This window comes from Callorhinchus milii, unplaced genomic scaffold (assembly GCF_018977255.1).
Source record: "Callorhinchus milii isolate IMCB2004 unplaced genomic scaffold, IMCB_Cmil_1.0 Scaffold4, whole genome shotgun sequence".
Lineage (NCBI taxonomy): Eukaryota > Metazoa > Chordata > Chondrichthyes > Chimaeriformes > Callorhinchidae > Callorhinchus > Callorhinchus milii.
In genome coordinates, this window is record NW_024704745.1 from 70,314,765 (window position 1) to 70,335,969 (window position 21,205).

Below are 21,205 nucleotides of genomic sequence, written 5' to 3' on the forward strand. Positions count from 1 at the left end.
CTTCAATTGTGCCTATGATAGCTTCCTTTCCCCTACTTGGCATCCAACCCATTCTAAAGAGCTCCAGGATGTTATGCTATGTGAAGGATGTAAAATAAATGCGAGTTGTTGCTGAGGCATGACGAAGAGAATTGAACATCGCATTCTAAGTGTAGACTGACCAGTGCATTGTAACATTTGCACAACAAAAACTAGTTATCTTTTCTTGAATATGACTTTACTATTGTTAAGTTAGATCATAAAATATATATTGTTTAAAAATCTTATTTGTTTTAAGTTGTTCAAGAACTGGAATTTAGATTGTTGACTATAACTACCATTATCCCCCACAATCTTTCATCATTTATTATAATAATCCTTGCATTTGATATACCCTTATAATAATAATAATCCTTGCATTTGGTATAGCACCTTATCAAGTTGTCTCAAGGTGCTTCACAGGATATATTGTAAAGTGTTGTGACTGTGGTTTTTGTGTACTTTCAGTCTGCATTTATCACCTGTATACCATTGATAATACAAAATGGATATCAAGTTACACAACAAATGACTCATTTTTAATATACATAATCCACTTTTATTTTCATTCAATAAAGTTTTGAACATATTAAATATTGTATGCAGTTCTTAAAAAATAATCTCAATAATGCAGTTGCCAGTGTCAATTCATAGATGACTCATCCACATCCCAAACAAAGGCCAATTCATCATGAAAAGGTTCCAATGTCTTGTCCAAGATTGAAGATGACAAAGTGGAGAAAGTGGCCATTACTGTCCAACAAACAGGGAGCAGAACAATACCAACAGCTTGAAGCGTCGCACCTCATCTGCTTGATCTTCCACATGATCATCACAAAACAGATCCTGTCAGTACTGGAAAAACAAAGAGGGTCACATCAGTAAGGGGTCACATCAGGCTTTTCCAGCATTCTGCAACCAGATTCTTATCCCACAAATGCTATAATAACCTTACCACTTCCAAGTAATATTATTCCTTGCAGACAATGCCTATAATGTCAAAATGGCTCAACATTTCTGTCAAGGGGCTGTGTTTTTACAAACAAACCCTGCAGCCAATTTGCATACAGTAATGTCCCATAAACAGCCATGGAATGAATGGCTAAATTGAACTGGAGAACTGTTGGTCAGGACACCGGAAAAAATCACTTCTTGTTTTGAATAGTGTTATGGGATCTTTAGTGTCCACCTATACAGTAAGAAGGCACCTTAGTTTCATGTCTCATCAAAGGTTTCAAAGTGACAAATATTATAGCATTCCACCAACACAATGTTAAGAGTGAGCTCAATGTCTGAACATGGGGCTTAAATGCATAATCTTCTGACCCAGATGCGAGCGTGCCAGTAATTGAACCAAGCTGACAAAATAGAAACATGAACCTGGATCTTGTACTTGCAAGGAGTGAAAGTTCTTTAGGCCCTCAATTTCTTACTGAATGCATTATGTGTTCAATAACTAGGTTTGGCAGCTGAATATATAGCTGGAAGCCTTCAATAGCTCACTGTCTTTTGGTAAACAGCAAGTATTACTTTAATGTCACATGAGATTAACAAATGTATAGCTGAATCATTTAGCTGGGACATACAACACAAGAGTACAATAGATTAATATAAATAGCATAAGACACTTTAGAACAGGTTTAACATAACTTTTCAGGCCGGTTTAAATAAAATTCTTGTTGCTGAGGCCGAGTTCTGAAAGCTGTGTTCTGCTCCACCTCCAACCCATTTTTCCGCCTCCAACAGTTCAGGTGTTCAGTCTCCAACTGGGCTCTGTGTCCACTGGCTAACGTGAAACAGCTGTCTTAAGTATAGAAATGCCGTTTTGATGTTGTTGTTCAGTCCATTGGACTCAAAAGTCCAGTTAAGAATCAAAGTAGTGTATGCATTTTTATGTGGCAAACTCAGATTCTACAATGACATCAATAACTGAGCCTTCAAGAGTACGTAATAACAACAAATTGCATTTGTGTAGTAATGTGTTTTTGTTGTTATTACTACATACTTTAATAAGTTTAAAAATATGCAACACACTGGTTTATGATGTTCCTTTCTAAAATTATTTGCAGAAGGCAGCCACATAGTCTTGTAGAACTAATATAGTTTGATATATATTATATATAAGATTTCTGAGATGCTACCCTATGTGAAGCACCCTATAAAAGTGCAAACTGTTGTTTTACACTAGACCTGCCTGGCTTCATAAACAGGGGAAAACATGAAGAAGTCTTGAAATGTATTTTCAGGACTCGGGTAAAATGTAACCAACACATTAATGTGAACTGCAATTTTTATCATCCTGAAAAGAGCCAATGATTGTAAATGAGTAAAGATGACAGTTACAGAATATTTTATGTGTTTCTTGAATCAAAGACAAAAAATACCCAAGTAAATAAGTCTGTAAAGGGGGAAGCACCAAGTTAAAACAACTGTGTCATGTAATAGCCTTCCTCTCAATTCTATAGTCTTTGAAGCTCTCCTAGGATATGGCTTTCAAAGCACATCAGCTGTCCTCAAAACCTGTGATAATGTCAGCGGTCTCAAACATGAAAGGCTTCTGGCAGACTGCACTTCACCTGTGAAGCAAATAAAACTACTGCTTTATCCTTCACATTTCATCTCAATACAGAGATCATGTATCTATTTATCCAAGGGTACAAAGAAAGAGCAGAGAGTTGGAATTATGACTGATGGCTTTATTGGAGAGGAAAACACCAACTCTGGTACAATGGGTTGAATTACCTTAGTATCATAAATTTCTATGGTTCTAAAATGGAGGCCCTACCCTTAACCAAACATAGTTGACCAGTAACCAGCAGATAACTCAAAAACAACTCATATTTATAACTGTGCGATCGTACTTGTACAGCACAGGAAATCACACAACCCTACTCAATGGAGGATTTGCAGTGCACACACGTACAAGGACACAACATCCACATCAAGAGAATAGCAGTGGAATTCCCATCAAAGTCATGTTTTTTCTGGCTTTAATCATGTTAATCAAAAAATGTGAAATCCATCTTTCAAGAGTAATTAATCAAGTTAACTAAAAAGGCCAGTCTTTAAACCAGACACAAATGCACAATCGAGTTATGTGAAAACTACTCAAGGGACAAAATATATACCAGACACCTCTTCCTGCAGATGAAGCTTGAAACCAACTTAATCATGCTTTCCGTAAACTCTGCAAGCAACAAGCTGAGCGAAGTTTGTTCACAGGTAAAATGTGCCCAAAAGCTAGTCTGGAAGAATTTGGTGCATTTCAGAGATAATGCAGTAAAGAAGCAACAAATCAGTTTGCATACTATTATTTGAAGTAGCTTCAAACCATTGGATATATCTGTTACAGACAAAAACTTTCCCGGTTCAATTATCTCTGAAGTGGGATATATAGCAGATTAACATTGAGGGTAATAAGGTTGATTTTTGGAAACAACCATTTCTACTCGCTCAAACTGCTGATTATTTTTTTCAAGATGGACAGGTACAAATGGCCTCTTAAGTCTAACTATTTCTCAAGAACACATGGTAACAACCCAGGACACATGACCAAGGGCTTCTTCATTGAGGAGAATGTTGAGAGAATGATGTACAAATGAGAATTGCAGTGTTGCAACTCATTCTCCACTAACAGCTCCAAGTGGGAGCAATGCTAATATTCAGATAGTGTTGAAAAGCAGCTACAACACAAATCACCTTGTACTCAGGTGCCAAAACATGGCTAATAGTTGAATAAGATGTCAAAGACTAGAGGTCACAGTTGTCCTACACAACTCTCCATTTCTGAAGTACATAAGAAACACCCATCTGTTCCACCCATCTAATTCACTATTACCATTTAATCACAAACTTAGAATATAAATGTTTCAGGAAAACATCACACCAGGTAGCAGAAGTTCTCCTTAAGATTGTTAAACGGAACATGCATTTTAAAAGAGAATTAGATGGACATTTTAAAAAGGAAGATTAGAATATGGCAATGGAATTAGATTAAGGTGAATCAAGGGGAGAAAAACACCACCGCATGTTGGATAGAAATCATTCTTTTTAACATTCTACAGCCTGTGATTTTTCCCTGTTAGAAATACATAAGAACACATTTTCACTGGTTACTGTGTACTCTTTTAACTGTGTGATTCATCACTTTGACCAAACAGTTAATTCTTACAATGATTCAAATTTATTTTGTCCCTTAAAACACACAAGAGTTGTCAGTAGCCCAAAAAGGTGTGTTAGATAGGCAAATCAAAATTATCTGACATGTTCATGAATATTTCACAAATAAAAATTGGAACTTTAATACTTTGTAGTACTGTTACATACGAGCAAAATACAACATAAATAACATGACAATTTAAGATGCACAATTACACACCATCAGCAAAATAGTCCTTGTAGTAGTGCTCATACTAAGACAATATAAAAAAGACATGATACAGTATTAGAATCCCTTTGTTCTAAAATATTTGGGTTACAAAAAGTGCAATGTACAAATACTAAAGGAATGCTCATCATTACTAAACATTAATACCGAATTAGCTACAGGGAAAATTAAACCAACTACAATCTCAATTCTGTAAAAAAAGATTGATAGGCAGGCTTATAGAATGCAAGAAGCCCAATGATCCAACCTATATTGAATGGGAAAGAAAGTTACCTTTTCCGTTATCTCTGATCTTTTAGGAATTACACCATAGGACTTATTTGTGATGTAGGTAACTTTCTATTTTATTACAATACGTGGATAATAAATTAATAATCATTCTCACATTTGCTATAGCACCTTTCACGTCAGGAGGACGTCTCAAAACGCTTCATAGGATTCACGGTAAAGTGGAGCAACTGTGTGTTTTATGGTACTATAGAACAGAATAAATTTTGCCAAGATGACCATCCACATATTCCCTAACTGTAACTAGATGGTGAGCATCATTTTAATTTGAAAGCAAAATATAGCAACTTCTTTATATTAAATTATTGGTTAAAGTCTAATATGTACTTATTAAAATTATATTACTATATTAGCACCATTAAGACAGACAGATATACAAATCATTACCTATCTTTTCTATTTTGCATGTGAAAAATCAGATAATCCTCAAACAACTAGCCAATATCAAGTTTTAGTCAAGACTAATAAGGCTGCTGGATATAAAGATGGGAAAGAATGAGAATAATAAATTGATCACTCAATCCACGACTATTTGTGGGGCACTGCTGTGCACAATTGGCTGCCGCATTTCACCTACAAAATATACAGTATATTCTGTGAAGTGCTTTGAGACATCTCGAAGATGTGATAAAGCACTATATCAAATGCAAGGATTATTAATAAGATATTAACCAGTTGTCAGAGAGAAAAAGATGGAGTACCTTGGAATATAGTTTTATCTAATGTCAGATGTCCTTTTTTGCTACTGCCTACCTCTCTACTGCCATTATGTACCTGTCTATGAGATATGTGATCCAACATCCTGCTACTACTATATTTGTTATACTTTTGAATAGTAGATGGCTGAATGCCCAAAAGGTTTCAAAGTTAAGCTTATTTCAACTAGCCAATATCAATAAAAATGCATCAGTCCTAAGAACTAAAGATTGCCCAATGAAAGAATATTATCCAGTTTAAAAAATATAAATATTTCTATTTAACACCAGAGGTCCCTTTTGATCCTCAATCAAATACAGTTCACTGGAGATGCAGGACAACTCTTATAACTGTATTAGAAGTATGAACCATTTTTCAGAATTGAATCATAAAAGCAAAAAGTAATCAACACCTTAAGAACATAAAGTTAAACATGAAAGTAAGTACTATTATCTAGTTTGTTTGCTTGAATTAATCTCAAAAGTGTTTGCAACTCAATTGTTATTCAGTATTTTCCAATCCAATCAGTATACATTTCAGTTCCCTTCTAAGCCAGGACGATTCTTCAGGGATCTCAAAACAGTTACAACACAATAATGTTCATTAAATTAAAAAAAACATCAACTATATAAACGAAACAATATGTACTAAATACAAACATTACACCAACTACATAAAAGTCCAAACACCATGCCACTATAGGACTTCACTTCCCTGTGCAAACGATTATTGGTGTGGCCTTTTGCCAAATGAGCAATAATAAGAATCCTTGCATTTGATGTAGCACCTTATCACATCTTTGAGACGTCGCAAAGCACTTCACAGAAGATACTGTAAAGTGAATTGACCGTATTTTGTGGGTGAACCAAGCTCAAGTATTGGATTTAATGATTCCCATTGATCATACATTGCTTTATATGTTGGAGCAACTCAGTCTAGTTTGGACATTTTGAAAGAAATCAGTGTTATCGAAGCACATTACTGCAAATTTCTAGACTGTTAGAATCAAAACCATTTATACAGAGTGTTATGGATAAAGGATCATTCAGAGGGAGCAGTAAAAAGAGCGCTTATCAAAATTAGGATATGTAACATTGTCTTTACAATTTTGAGATCCAGCTGAAATAATTTGACCAACACTTTTGGAAAATACTCTATTTCCTTAATTGCTGGCCAAGACAGACACTTTATAACATTATAAGGTTTGATACAACTTCATCTCTATCCCAGTAAATAGAATGCTTTCTTAATTGTTAGTGCATTAAAGTGCTTTAAATTCATAAGCATCAGGTCAGGATTCATGTTGAATTGATTCTGAAGGCTATTACTGATAGTGTATTACATATTCATGAAACAAAATGTGCAAAATTGATCTTCATACTCCCATGACTTCACAGCCTCTCTCTTATGTACTAAAATGTTTGTTAAAGTAAAGCTCCACATCCTCAAATAGTTTTTACAAAGTACACTATATAGATGAACTATACCGAGCCAAACTCAGCCATCCAAGTCGTATATTTTTCAAGATCAGAGGCAGAGACCGATTTGGAAATTTTCTTTAGAGACAGTTCAAAGTCATCCATGGTTACAGGCATTTGCAAGTCATCTTTCGACAGAGCTTTGATTTCTTCTGGTGTTAGGCCTTGGATACGACGCCGCATTGCCATCATGGAAGCATCTCTAAGAATAAGCATATAGAAAAAGTGTCATCATTCTATCAATCATATTTTCTTTCCCATTGATGTCTTTCAAACAGCATTAAACTCCTACCTCTACACTCTCTCAGCTGGGACAGATTTATCTCATCAGAGTTGCACAATTCTGATTGGCTGGAGTATCCTGGTCCTGGCCTAACCATCCCCACCCTTTACCTTTATTTAAACTGCTGTGTCTAGTGAACTAGTAAACATTCCCAAAAAGAACATAAAATTGATTATATTAAGACTGGGATTCTATCTAGTTTGAATCTTCTGAACCTGACATTGTATTTGACACTTTGGGCCCCCTCTTTGCACCAGTCATCTTAGTTCCATTAAAAATCTTTACCTGCAAACATTGGTGATATCCGCACCAGAATAACCCTTCATCTTTGCAGCAATAATTGTAACATCAACACCTGGAGCAACATCAACTCCTCGGAGATTTATTTTCAACAGCTCTGCCCTGCCCATTTCTGGTGGTGCAAAAAATATATTTGTTTTGGTTTTGAAAACATGATATATAAAAAAAAGTTTGGTTAATAGCTTGTGGCTGTTGCTTAGCTAATGTACCAAACCTTTCCGGCACAATTCATACAATGACAAAATGTAATTGATAAGGATAAAAGGTTTTCACATTTCAAGAAGCTGAAGTGTTTTGAATACAGATCCAGATTCCATAGATACTAAGTACACCCCTGCATCAAGAAACAGATATTTCCAAGAGATGTACCTGTAGGCAGAGAAATGTATACCCTTTTCTCCAGTCTTCTTCTTAAAGCTTCATCTATATCCCAAGGAAAATTTGTTGCAGCTAACACCATAACCATTCTTGAAGGATCATCATTTTCTGAAGCACCCCCGACACCTTTAGACACAATTGACAAAAAACAATGGTAAACACATCCATTAATCGAGAATTCAGTCAACTGCCATTATTAAGTGCTCTGAGACGCAGCCCCGTATGAAAGGCGGTATATAAATGCAAGTTGTTGATTAAACTCCAGTAGTACCCCAACACACAATCTGAGGTCACTAAACTTTGATTCTCACCAACGAGCACCAAATAGTTTATGAAATTAGCTAAGCAGGTTTGTCCCTCTGGAGTGCACATTTCATTCAAATGGAAAATGGAGATTTCCATGCAAAGGGGCCATGCATATATGGTCTGCGTATGCTTTAAGCATGGCAATGGGTTTCTGAACTGTCTTAAAACAAAGTATCCAGTACAGAGTCCAATTCGCAAAGAACATGACATCAGCTCAATTTATTGAGCATCATGTGCACATGCAGCAAGTGACATCAGAGGCACTTTTACGCATAATAAATAATAATCTTTGCTTTTGATATCACGCCTTATGTCGTCGAGACATCTTAAAGCACTTCACAGGCATGTTTGCTACATTCAGGAAAACACAAGAAGCAACACCGGCAGTGCCCTGATCACCCAAAGTCATGCTTCCCTTATAATATGGCCTCTGAGCTCTTGAACTCAATCATTATAATAAGGCTCCCCTACATTACACATCATGAAACCATACGTATTAGCAGAGATGGTGACTTAAGTATCAATTACCAAGTATAGCAAGATAAATCCTCAAAAACAATCTTCCTGCTTTCAATACATAATGGTCACATTTTTTAAAAAATATTTACAGAAATAATGCCTGACACAGGAAACTTACCATCCATCTGAACGAGTATCTCTGACTTGACTCTGCGGCTGGCTTCATGTTCATCAGATGTGCCTCTTCGACTGCAGATAGAATCTATTTCATCAATGAAGATAGTTGTTGGCGCATAATATCTGGCCTGTGGGCAATTTAAGCAATAAAAAATATCCTGAGTATACACACACAATGTCAAAAGTATGTGAATAATTAGGAATCTAAAGTTAATTTCAAAAGTGCAATGTTGTAAAAAATATATTTCTAAATATTTTAAGGTGGACATCACATCCAGTACATGAAAAATCAAACCATGAGGGTCTGAGACTGTATACAGTAAACCACGGCTTACCAAGCTTTGGACCTAGCCGGACCAGGCCTGAAAAAGAAACATTTCTGTAGGTCAGCGCATCGACTCCTGCCAGCCTACTCTCTTAGCATAACCGGCATCTCACAGTGCTTGATGACCTTCGGTGGCCGGGGAGATCATCAGTGACTCGGTTTGAATCCTGCGAGCAGAAGGTAGCTGATTCACTATCTTCTGCTTGGGGATTCAAACCATTATAATGCTGGTACTAGCAATTAACAGCATTTTTCACAACTGGAAAAACTTTGTAATTACAATCAGCCAAAAATTCTGGACATCACCCCAACCCCCCCATCAACAAGTCGCACCAGCTGGGGTGTTAGTCTAATTTAATTTGCCATTATGGAAAACATCTAATTCTTTCATTCCAGATATATTACTGAAGAATTTTTAGCAGATACATTGGTGTACTTGTCAGTTGAGCTTGACATTTTTCTTTTTGTATGTTGTAGATTGATTAAAAAGTTTAGAAAAAGATTAGAAATGAAAAACTGCTCAAGTACAACAGATTGAAGTGATCATACAAGTTTAATATATAATTATAAGTTAAACCTAAATTATCATGTTGTCGAAACATCTCAAAGCATCTGACAAGATTTACTGAAGAGTGTAGTGACAGTGTATTTTGTAAGCAAACTCAGCAGCAAATCTGAACACAACAATCTCTCGCAAACAAAACCCATCAAGTGAATGATCAATTTTATCTGAAGAACTGTGAGCCAGGATACTTGGAAGAAGATAGTTTCACAGCATCTTTAATGTTCACTTGAACTATGGGTGCGATATAACTTCCAAAATCTAGCATTCCCAAGCACTGCACTGGATTGTCAGCAGAGACTATGAATGTTTATTCAATAGAGTAACTTTTGCATTCCTTCTCATTGCAGTCACCAGGCTTTATACTAGAAGTCCATTATAGCCATGGACTTCTTCTTAGGCAGTACCTCATGTTGAGCAATTGGTCATTCTATTTTCTAAATAGTAGAAAATTATTGTGTGGACCTACTTTTCACATAAAGTTAAAGATTAGATTGATGGTTACAATTTCAGCTAATTTCCTCTCTCCCGCCCAACAGCACAGAAGCCCCAAAACTAGCAACAAGGCTGGCTGTAACTTAGCACTTGCTAATTCTTCCATGTTTCAGTGGTCACAAAGACATGCTCAAAATGCAGCTCTCAATACACTATACAGTATCCAATTTCATGCAACAAGGCAAGAAAACTTTTCTAATCTGTGCCATTCTTCAAGGATAATAATCATGAAAGGATGGACAGTGAACCCCCTTTGGAAATTTGATGCATGGAGATGGAAGGAGTAAGAGAAAAAGGAGAAGTAAAAGAACTGGCCTGATCCTGCCTTTCTCAACTGCTAGCAACTTCATATATGGCTAAAAGGTTTTACGTACCATTTCAAACAACAGGCGAACTAGCTTCTCAGACTCGCCTCTGTACTTCGAAGTCAGGGTTGAAGAGGACACATTGAAGAATGTTGTACCGCACTCTGTAGCTACAGCTTTAGCCAACATGGTTTTTCCTGTACCCGGTGGTCCCACCATTAGAACACCCTATAGAATACCAATAACATTAAATCTAAAACCATACTTATTTGTTCAGAGTTAGAGTTTTTGCTACATCTCCAACAATGTTTTTAGAGCCTTGGGACATCCTCCCGATGTGAAAGGCGTTATACTGTAATTTTGTCGTTGTTGTTTAACGTTAATGTTTCACAGCAAACAGGATGTGCATTAGAATTTTGGATGGGTTTGGGTAAGAAGAAAGAAAATGAAAAGAATGCCAAGTGGAACATATGTTGAAGAGGATTGTGTTAAAATTGCAATATAAATAAGTGTTGAATCATTGCAACTGTATCAGGTGTTTTCAGGAGCCGTATAAATTCAGTGGGTGTGAAGATTCTGGCAGCTCCCAGTGACGCAAGTACGCCATTAGCATTACATTACCATTACTATTCATGGCATAGCCTGCCATGAATAAATGTGTGGCGCCAGACATCTTCAAAAGAGAGAAATTGCCATATATTAAAAAAATCAAAGCAGTAAAAAGTTTTAAAAATCTGACTGAACAATACATTAGATTCAGAAGCAAACTGTAGCCAGTACGCTTGCAAGTATAGAAAATTAGTGTAAAAAATTACACATTTTTGATCTGGTTGAGTTGTTAAAATACTTATCTCAAATAACATTAAATATCACATCAAAAAGGCATGAGAATTGGAAGACATGAATTATGAATGACTGCTAAAGCAGAAATAATAGAATAGAAATGGAAGTACAATGTCACCCATAGGTTTGAATAGTATGAAATGCAAAATATCAAATTTATCTGCAAGTATAAGAAAGACATGATCTATGAAACACATTTTGATGAAAAATATAGTACTATGGTTTAAGCATAGATAATAAACCATCTTTTCACTGTAAATGAGAAACGGTATATTTAAAAAAACAGCCCCAGATCTGCACACTTTGCTTTATTATTTCTGTCTATCCATTTACAAGCGTCAATAGTGGATGACAAAGCCAATGGATTGCAAAGGCAGTGCAATCGACACAAATGATCCTTAGATATGAATAGACAGAACAGTTGTGTCCAAACACCATAGAGTTAGATTAAATTTATCACATTAGGGCCACAAAAAAATGTTGCATTGAAGATGGTGAATTTTCAAATTGTAACAACTGGAATTAAAAAAATGAATGCAAAACAATTCTACATTGTTCAGTTTTAACCTTGTTTGCAAAATTCTTAACTACAGAAATAAATTGGAGATATCAATGATTTACAAAAACACAATTATAATAAGGTATCAAACAAAGTATTTTCCAATGAAAACAGAAGTCACTGGGAACACTCAGCAAGTCAGGTAGCACCTATGGAGAAAGAACAAAACAGTTCCTGAATCAATTTAATTCTTCAAGCCACAAATACATCAGAACAGTTCTGATGAAGGGTCATGGACCTGAAACGTTGACTCACTTTCCTTTCTCCACAGATGCTGCCTGACCTGCTGAGTGTTCCCAGTGACTTCTGTTTTTGTTTCAGATTTACAGCATCTGCAGTATTTGGCATTTTGTTTGAAGTATTTTCCAAGGCAGGAGCTTGGAAACCCTTTCAGCAACAAGCTTTCAAACTAGAAACATTTTCCTCGGACATTTTTTTTTAATTGTTCTATACAGAAGAACAAATTTCATTTGGGGATCAGCAATTAACTGCATTTAATGCAATATAACTGTCCACAGCAAAACATGATTTCTGGACACTATAAGCATAATCAGAATCAGCAAAATTGTCGAGTTTGTGTCTAAGCGTGATATATGCTACGGGTAGTTGCTATAACTTTAGATAAATTGTTATGAGAAAATGATATGTATATGTGGCTTGAAGAATTAAATTGGTTCAGAAGTAAGAAATGTGTTTATCACAGGTGCAGCTCTCTTGTTAATTATAATAATAATCCTTGCATTTGATATAGCGCTTTTCACGTCAAGAGGACGTCCCAAAGCGCTTCACACGACACACTGCAAAGTGAATTGACTGTATATTTGTGGGCGAACGCGGCAGCGTTCATCATAATTGTTGATGAGACTGCATTGATTTAATGAAAATCAGTTCATGGGTATCATATCCAAGACAGTAGAAAGGGAAGAAAAAACAATGATACAGGAATACAACTGTTAAAGACAAAACTTTTGATTTCTTAAATTGACGTCTGGTGTTATCAGCATGCCAGGTCCAGAGACAATGCTTGCTAATTGAAGTCCATGAGAAATGAGAAGCAAGAGAACTTGAGACTTTCCATCTGTTGCTTATGAATCTTATGAACTTTGATACTGTAATATTAAGTAACATTGCTCTATACTCAAGCATAACAGCCAATATTATTTGGTGTGATCCAGCCTATTGTAATTGTTACTGAACTAATGCAACTTTGCTGCCATATTAGATAAACAAGCTTTAAAATATAAATAAGAAATGACTTTGGTTCCTCTGTTCACAGGTCATTATGTATAAATTCCGGCAAACAAAATAAGATGGTTTTGATAGAGTGCTTAACTCCACTCCTAACAGTACTTTCGGGAAGAGGAAAACTGACTGAAAGTACGGTCAAAGTCGTACATCTTGAGACGGTATATCCTCCAGAACCTTACCAAAGGGACCATCATGAACAACGACAGCAAGTATTGACAAGATTGATCACAATTGATCATAACCAAGCTTAATACAGACATTTGAGCAAATCCACTGACATTCAAGAGCAGAAACTCTGATAATCCATAATCCAGAGGCGTACAGATGCACTATAATATTGCCCCAGTTTTGATGAGTAATTCTGAAATTAGATGTGCAACCTTCTGTCTGGATGACTTTAACTGACACTTGCTGGGCAAATAATTTTCAGGCTTGTAAAATTTATGGAATCAAGATTACTTTAAGCTTCAATTTCTTGCTTGAGCAATGATAAAGCACCACTCGAGGAATCTAGTGAAGTGATAACTGTAGTTCAACAGCAGCACCCAGAGGAGTTTTGTGTTACTACTCTAATGTATATGAAAAGTTTAAAATTACAGAAAATGCCTGGAGTGGAATTTAAGAAACAATGATTTGATATGTATATCAAAACATTATTGATCTTGATAGATATTAAAAAAACACAAGGGGAAAATACCACATCTACAGTAGAAATTCCAGAAGAGGAAAAACAGATTCACTTTAAAAATGTGACATACTAATATGAAAGTGCGGGTGAAGCTTTGTTGTTTAAATAAAAGAGAAACCTTGGTAACGGGCCAAACTCAAGATATATGCTACCAACTATGACTTAAGTGTCCTCTCTGGAACCTTGCTTTTCCTGTTCCAGATCAACTCTTAGGAAGTCTAAGCTGTCAACCCCATTGAACCTTTTTAATCCAAATGGAACTGCAATGGACATATGAGGAATATGCCTATCACCCTATTGTAAAATAGTTTGCCAAAGGTGTGCTAGCAATTTAGATGGGGAGGAAAGTATCGCAAGGATTCCTCACTCCAGGTAAAAATTAAAATCACCTGGTTCTAAATTCAATTAAACTTTATATTTAAAAAAAAGCAAATTCTACCTTCCAAGGTCGTCTTATTCCTTTGAAGAAGTCAGGCATCCACATGGGTAGTACCACAGCCTCTCTCAACAGTCTCTTAGCATCTTCCAGATCAGCAATATCATCCCTAGGCAAAATAAAATACAAAGATTAGTTCCTATACCAAATCCAGAGGGTTTTAACATGCTTATCAGAAGACATTAAGATTTGTGAGTATATCTTTCTAAAATAGAAATGCTTACATACCAGTGAACATTAGGATTCCTGGATATAATATCTCGTTCAAGAACATCTACCAAGTCCTTATCATAGCCAGTTCCATCAAATTTCTTGACATCCACATCTCCTCCATCATGCAGATTCTTCTTGCCCTGTAATCAGACAGATCACTAAGATTGAACATACATGCAATTAATTTAAAATATGTTTGGGTAGGTCTTCAAAGCTTAAGTGCTTTGCTGAACACCTCACTAACTAGCCCAATTCCCGTGCCATCTACATTCCAAAATATGTTTCCATCAAAATTTAAGTAATAAAAAATAAAATTCAATCCTTAAAAGCACCTAAAGTTTCCACAGGGAATTTGGTGCATCTAAAATGGCAAAGTTTTATTGCAATAGTATTTCTGCCCATCCTCTTAATTCCATGTATTATTCTTAAATCATCAAATGTATTATAAAGTTTGTATCTAACGACAGCTTATAAAAGCCAGACATTAATTTTTAACTAAATAAAAATTAATTTTATCTATTTTATTTTAACCTACAACTCTAACAATTAAAACTATTATCTAGCATGAAACTGAGAATTTATGGGTATGTATCACTCAGTTTCAACCATAGATATCTGATAAGTTATCTCATCTCAGTCTGGGCAATAAAGGGGCTATAGTTGGGCTTTATTAAGTCCTTTGATTCAGATGCCCAGTGACCCAAAGGCAGAGGTGAGGCGACTTTGTTGTTGTCAAATTACAAAATGCAGTTTAAATCTTAGACATAATCCCAAAGGGGAAGGCCAGGGTAGGAGACAATCAGGCCTTTAGCATTACAATTCACCAATTCTAATTAGAATGTTAATAGATGGACATGAAGCAAAACGAAAACTTGGCTTCATATCACACAGGCTGCCAGAATGTGTACACCACCTAGGTTCACACATGAAGACTGACTGGCCACTTGAACTAGATGCTGGGTGCAAACAGGCAACATCTGTGGGCTATACTCCAGCATGATTCAATATCTTCATGAGATTTGGAGAGTGGGGGATATTTATATATTACTATATATAGTATATACATCACTTTTCAAAGCGAAAAATGAAACAGCTGAAGGTCCCTTTAATATAGTTATACAAATTTTGTCAGAAGCCTCACAACCTCCATTTTGAAGTCCTTAAGGTATAAATGTTCAGTTCAGAATGAAGGGTACCAAATAAGAAATGGGAAGATACCTGAAAGGAACTCTGAAGTACACGACTCAGTGCCTCATAACATTGAGTACCCAAACTTTGCTTTAAGCGCTCCAAGACACTGCCCCAGGTGAATGGTGCTATGTAAATACAAGTTGTTTCTGTTGCCAAATTGCAGAACGCAGTTTAAACAAACTAAACACACATGTAGTCTGATATAAAGCTAATGTGAACAACAGTAACTAACATATGTGGAGTCCTGTAGCTCAGTGGTTAGAGCACTCGCTTTGCAAGCGTGAGACCTGAGTTCAATTCCAGGCAGAGGGCGAAACCTTGGGCAAGTTTCCTTACTCCACACAGAGCCTAATAATAATCCCTCCAAAACCAAAGACAATAATAAATTGGTCATTTTTAATCTGTTTGTGGGACATTGCTTTGCGCAATTGGCTGCCGCGTTCGCCCACAAATATAGTCAATTCACTTTAGTGTGTTCTGTGAAGCGCTTTGGGACGTCCTCCCGACGTGAAAAGCACTATATCAAATGTAGGATTATTATTATTTTATTTGACAAGAAAATAACTTTTGAACAATTACTTCTTTGTAATTAAGAGAGTGTACCAGACTTACCCGGTCATCTCTTCCCCTGCCTCTAGAATCACTGGTGTATTTGCTGCTGGCTTTTTCAGCTCTCCCTGCTTGCTGAGCTCGACCTACAAGGCCCCGTGCCTGGACAACTGGTGACTCTTTACGAATGGGCTTCATGTCCCGATTTGGTCGCTTCACCTGAGGAGCTCTAGATAAAGAGGAATTGTATTAGCAGTGCATCAGGCAGAATTTTCAGAATGATACAATAACAACCAAACCTTTTCACAGTGGGTCAATCAAGTATTGATAGAGTTTGGGATAATCTATTTTAAAATTCACATCAAAGATTTTGTACACAATCAAATCCTGCAAATGAAAACATGACCAGGATCACAGGAATTTGCCAAAGAATGTAAAATGATTATTAGATGAAGTTAAATTAGCATAAAATATTTGTAATTTAACCTTTTAAAAGAGATGGAGTAGGCAACAGTAATAAGGCCAACAAAATAATAAAAGGCAACTAACACTGATGTAGTTCCATCATAAATCAATGTAGCAGTAAGTCTACAAAAGTCAGGTTGAGATAATCATGAAGGAATTAAAATTTTCCCAAGGTAAAGTGGTTTGACCACAGAGAAGCAGAGGGAGTTAAGTAAACAAGACATTTATTTGCGGTAAACGGTGATTGCTTCTCACTCCATATTTAGTGCAGGATGGAGTCCTGTAGCTCAGTGATTAGAGCACTCGCCTCCAAGCGAGAGACCTGGGTTCGATTCCCTGCAGGGCAAAATCTTCGGCAAGTTTCCTTACTCCAAACGCCTGATAATAATCCCTCAAGCAAAAAATAATAATAAATTGGTCACTTCAATCCACGACTGTTTATGGGACACTGCTGTGCACAATTGACTGCCGCGTTTCGCCCACAAAAATACAGTCAATTCACTTTACATTATATTCTGTGAAGCGATTTGAGACATCTAGAAGATGTGAAAAGTATTATATCAAATGCAAGGATTACTATTATAGTACAAGAACAGATGCAGGTTTAGGGTATATCTGAATTAGTTACACATGGCCCTTGCCAATGACTGTAATTCAGATTTGATATTAATAAGGTTAAAACCAAAAATGATGATGCTTTTAGAATCATAAATTTTGGAACCATGAGAAACAAAATCTATTGTGGATTCACTGAAAATAAAAACAAAATAAAAAAATGTTAAGGATGAATTTCAATAATAAAAAATTACTTCCTAGATGGAAAAAATAACAAATATAACAAAGAATGGCCTTCCGGTTTTGCGATTTAAATATATATTTAAAAAATTGCATATTATCTTAGGTTCCACAAAAGCGGAACACATGATAGACTGGGTCAGAATTGCAACCACTGCAGTCTCATATCTTCTGACAAATACAGTGGAACCCAATGATAATGTGGTAGTTGAGGGGCCATAAGAATCTAACCCACCAGTCAGAGTTTGCATATTCACTCCCCATGCACACAGAAAGCTATCGGGCTTCCCATGCTAGAATATGGCCAATGTTTGGCTTATCTAATCACTGCCCCCATCACTTCATGCACAGTATGCAATTTAATGAAACTGGCCAGAATTTTGAATTGCAACTATTCAATTTGAAGCTAGACTTTCTGCGTGCATTTTGGATTTTTGGGTAAATAAATGTTAGAATTCACACCATAATACAAGCAAATCCATGTTATAACAAAGTACATTATAACACATGTGTATTCAACCATCAAACTGTGAAAATTATGCATTCAAAGCTGTCACCTGTGTTCAACTGGAATAGGAGGTGGCCAAACACTGGGATCTCTGGAGCAGTCATCTTGCTGAGGTGCAAGGAAATCAGTTGGAGGTCTTTCTACTCTGAAGCTTTCCAAAGTGTTAACAATGCTCTTCACCTGCTCATATTCGTCTACCAAATCCTGACGAACCTAGAAAACAATGCAATAATATCTGAATAAAAATGTACAGTATTTGTCTACTGATCAAAATATAATTCTTCACTTTAACTAATGAAGAATACTGCTTTGGCCTCTGCTCCAAGAATACTCTAATTTCATTGCGTAATTTTTTCTTCCAATAATGAGGATGTTACTGTCTTATTAGGCAGCATTTATTTTTGAAGTCAAGAATATGATTCAGTTAGATTACCAACTTCTAATGTTTACAATTTAGTAAGTCTAGCAGAATAATGTCTTTAACTGTATAGCTTATTATTAAACTAACTGACCAGGTGGGATTGATCTCTATCAGTGGTCTTGTAAAAATTGGTATGGACATCTAAAAACAATAACATTTATTTTTCAAACTCAATTTCTTTTCCTATTTGATCACATTTTCCAATTCATCTTCCTATTCTATTTTCTATTGTTAACTGCTGCCCTAAAGTGTCCTATTATGTTCCTCCCCAAATCGGTTCACTTATCAGTCTATGCATATTTTTTCCCATCCCTTCTATCAACGCTAAATTAACATGGCATCGTGGTACAACAGAATAGTAGAAATCATGCATCTTCCACTTCTTTGGACATGGAGAATTTTGGAGAACTTCAAAAATCACTTAAGAACATAGTCACAAATTACTGGTTGAATTATGTTTGAACTTAATTTCTTTCAATAAATCTTTCACTTGAAATAAAACCAAAATAGGACATTATTTCCTGTTTCCCCCTCCAAGCAGAAAATACATACACTTCTGACAATTAAAGGCAAATATGTGACAGTTAAAGGCAAATATGTAAACAGGCATTCCACAAAAAGAAACTCAAGTTACCTGCTGCCATTTGACCTTCATTGCTGGATCTCTAATGGATTGGCTGTGCTTTTGAATCTGCTGGATCACACCCTGGTAGTAAACCATTGAGGAATCATAATTCCCTAGAAGAGCATACTCTCTCCCTTTTTTTACATTGTCATAAATTTCACCTAAACTCATGGTGCTTTACAATCCTGAAAGATTAAGAGTACAGAATGAAATAGTTTAGAATTCACACCAATGTGATTTTATCTATTTAAAAAATACAAGAAAAGTTTAGAATAAGCCAGTATTATATAGGTATGGGGGGGGGGGGGGAGAAGAGATAATTTCTGGTTAATTTAGAAATATACACTAGTACCAAATAATTGGTATTCATTCCTTTTAGTAAACAAATAATCTTTTGGCCTTCAAGGCACAGATAAATCATCTCTCTGTACATTGAAAATGTCCTCTCACATTACAAAATGCTGCTGTTCAATTTGTTCGGAACAATTTTTGAAATTAGGTTCACATGGATATCTGACCAACAAATGCGATAATATCAGAAGGCAGGCGTGTTCTGAAAAACATTTGAAGAAAACACTTGTCACGCCAATATACAGCTACGCAGCTTGACAAGCTATAATATCAAAGCATCTTGCATGTTTAACGCCACTCATCCAGTTAAAATAAAGCTTTTAAAGCTTGTCACAAGTGACTGTCAAATATATTAACCATTTTCCAGCTGCTGTCCAGCTCGATGGCACGCCCCCCCCCCCCCACCCCCATTAAGGTTTTTGGGTTACAGGGTTAACAGGAGATGAGTGAAAAGAATATCTGCCCCCAGTGACCTTTCTGCCCCTCCAAGTCCTGCCAATGAGCCAGGTTGGTTGGTATGTCATTAGCCGTGCCCTGGCTCAGGAGGCTCAGGAACTGGACTACCGAGACCGCCACAGAGGAATGATTCAATTCTGCCATTCCAACGCCAAGCGTGTCATCCGGAGCCACTTCCGCTCCGAGGAGACCTCACTCTCCTTCTCTCCCCCACACACCACCACCCCCCCACCCCGGAAAAAAGATCCAGAAAACAGACGAGCTGATACACACNAAAAAATGATTATCACAGCTCAGTTTATGAACGTTTTCATGAATGTCAGCCAAGGCTCCTTGAAATAATTCCTTGGTCAACAAAGCCATTTAAAAAATCCTCATGACGAGCTGCTCGCAATTGGCTGCCGCATTTCATCCACAAAATACAGTCACCACACATTACAGTACGTTGTGTGAAGCACTTTGAGACGTCTTGAAGACATGATAAGGTGCTGTATCAAGTGCAAGGATTATTTTTGTCCCTACAAGTCCTTACGCAGTGCAACACCAGGTTCATATCACTGTCTGCCTCCCAACACATTGAGTTGCACACACACTGGCCAGCTGGCCACAGGCGCAATGCCCTCTGGGGGTTGTAGTCGCCTCACTCAACGGCCCCGCTGCGCAGCGGCCTCAGCGCACTACAATACCCACAGGCCTCCGCGCTCCTCCCAGCCGCCCCCAACCGGCAGGGCTGCTGCTAGGCCGCACGCGAAACGAGTACCGACCGCCACTGCCCCGTCTGCGCTCCGCCGTACTTACAAACCGGCCGCTACGGCTTCACGCTGAAGTCTCCGAGCCGACCCGACAGCGCAATTGTACAACTGGAAGCAGCGCGACGCTCTGCAGGTGCCGCGCAGTGCAGGTGCCTGACTCACTGCCTGACTCTCTCTCTCTCACTCTCGGCCCGTTATCTCGTTGCCGCGGCAGCGGACGTTTCCATAGAACGCCACCGTCCTCGCCGCGTCACAAAGGCCGTCGGGCGGCTATTAGCCAATGGAAGCGAAGAGCTGATTGAGCGCTCCGCCCCTCCCCCAACCTCGCGCTGAGCAGAGGCGGGGCCTCACCCGAACTGCCGGTCAGGGCTGTTCGTATGGCTCGGGCGCCATGACGGCACTGCAGCACTGATGCTGCTGTGTGGCCTACTCGTCCCCCTGCCTGTCCAGCTCGGACTACCCCACTCCTGAGGGCTTTGGCACTCAGGGTCTCTCCTTGGAGCTGAACTCGGTAGACTTGGTCTTGGTAGTGCTGAGCCGGGCGGGTCCGCAGTATTCCAGGGCACCGCTGAGCCAGACCTGGGCCTGGTTCAGCGGCAGCACTTGGGAAGGACAGACCTGTCACTGGGAATAAGGACTTTGCAGCTC

The 21,205-nt window shown here is 37.5% G+C and overlaps 1 protein-coding gene across 3 annotated transcripts; it reads right to left on the reverse strand.

Annotated features, from left to right (window-relative positions):
* Positions 1-587: 587 nt before the first annotated feature.
* On the reverse strand, positions 588-20,798 carry katnal1 (katanin p60 subunit A-like 1). 3 transcript variants are annotated; one of them, XM_007900593.2, is made up of 12 exons: positions 20,604-20,798; positions 19,008-19,183; positions 18,002-18,165; positions 16,248-16,413; positions 14,460-14,584; positions 14,235-14,340; positions 10,527-10,685; positions 8,772-8,898; positions 7,820-7,954; positions 7,436-7,562; positions 6,877-7,069; positions 588-873 (listed from the first exon to the last, which is right to left on the reverse strand). In XM_007900593.2, the coding sequence occupies exons 2-12, from the start codon at positions 19,167-19,169 to the stop codon at positions 868-870; spliced, it is 1,470 nt and encodes a 489-aa protein (XP_007898784.1). In that variant the 5' UTR covers positions 19,170-19,183; positions 20,604-20,798; the 3' UTR covers positions 588-867. The 3 variants fall into 3 exon arrangements, with proteins under 3 accessions (XP_007898784.1, XP_007898781.1, XP_007898783.1); XM_007900590.2 differs by lacking the exons at positions 588-873; positions 20,604-20,798 and adding an exon at positions 20,338-20,378 and having other exon boundaries at positions 6,220-7,069; XM_007900592.2 differs by lacking the exons at positions 588-873; positions 20,604-20,798 and adding an exon at positions 19,449-19,732 and having other exon boundaries at positions 6,220-7,069.
* Between the last annotated feature and the right edge of the window lie 407 nt (positions 20,799-21,205).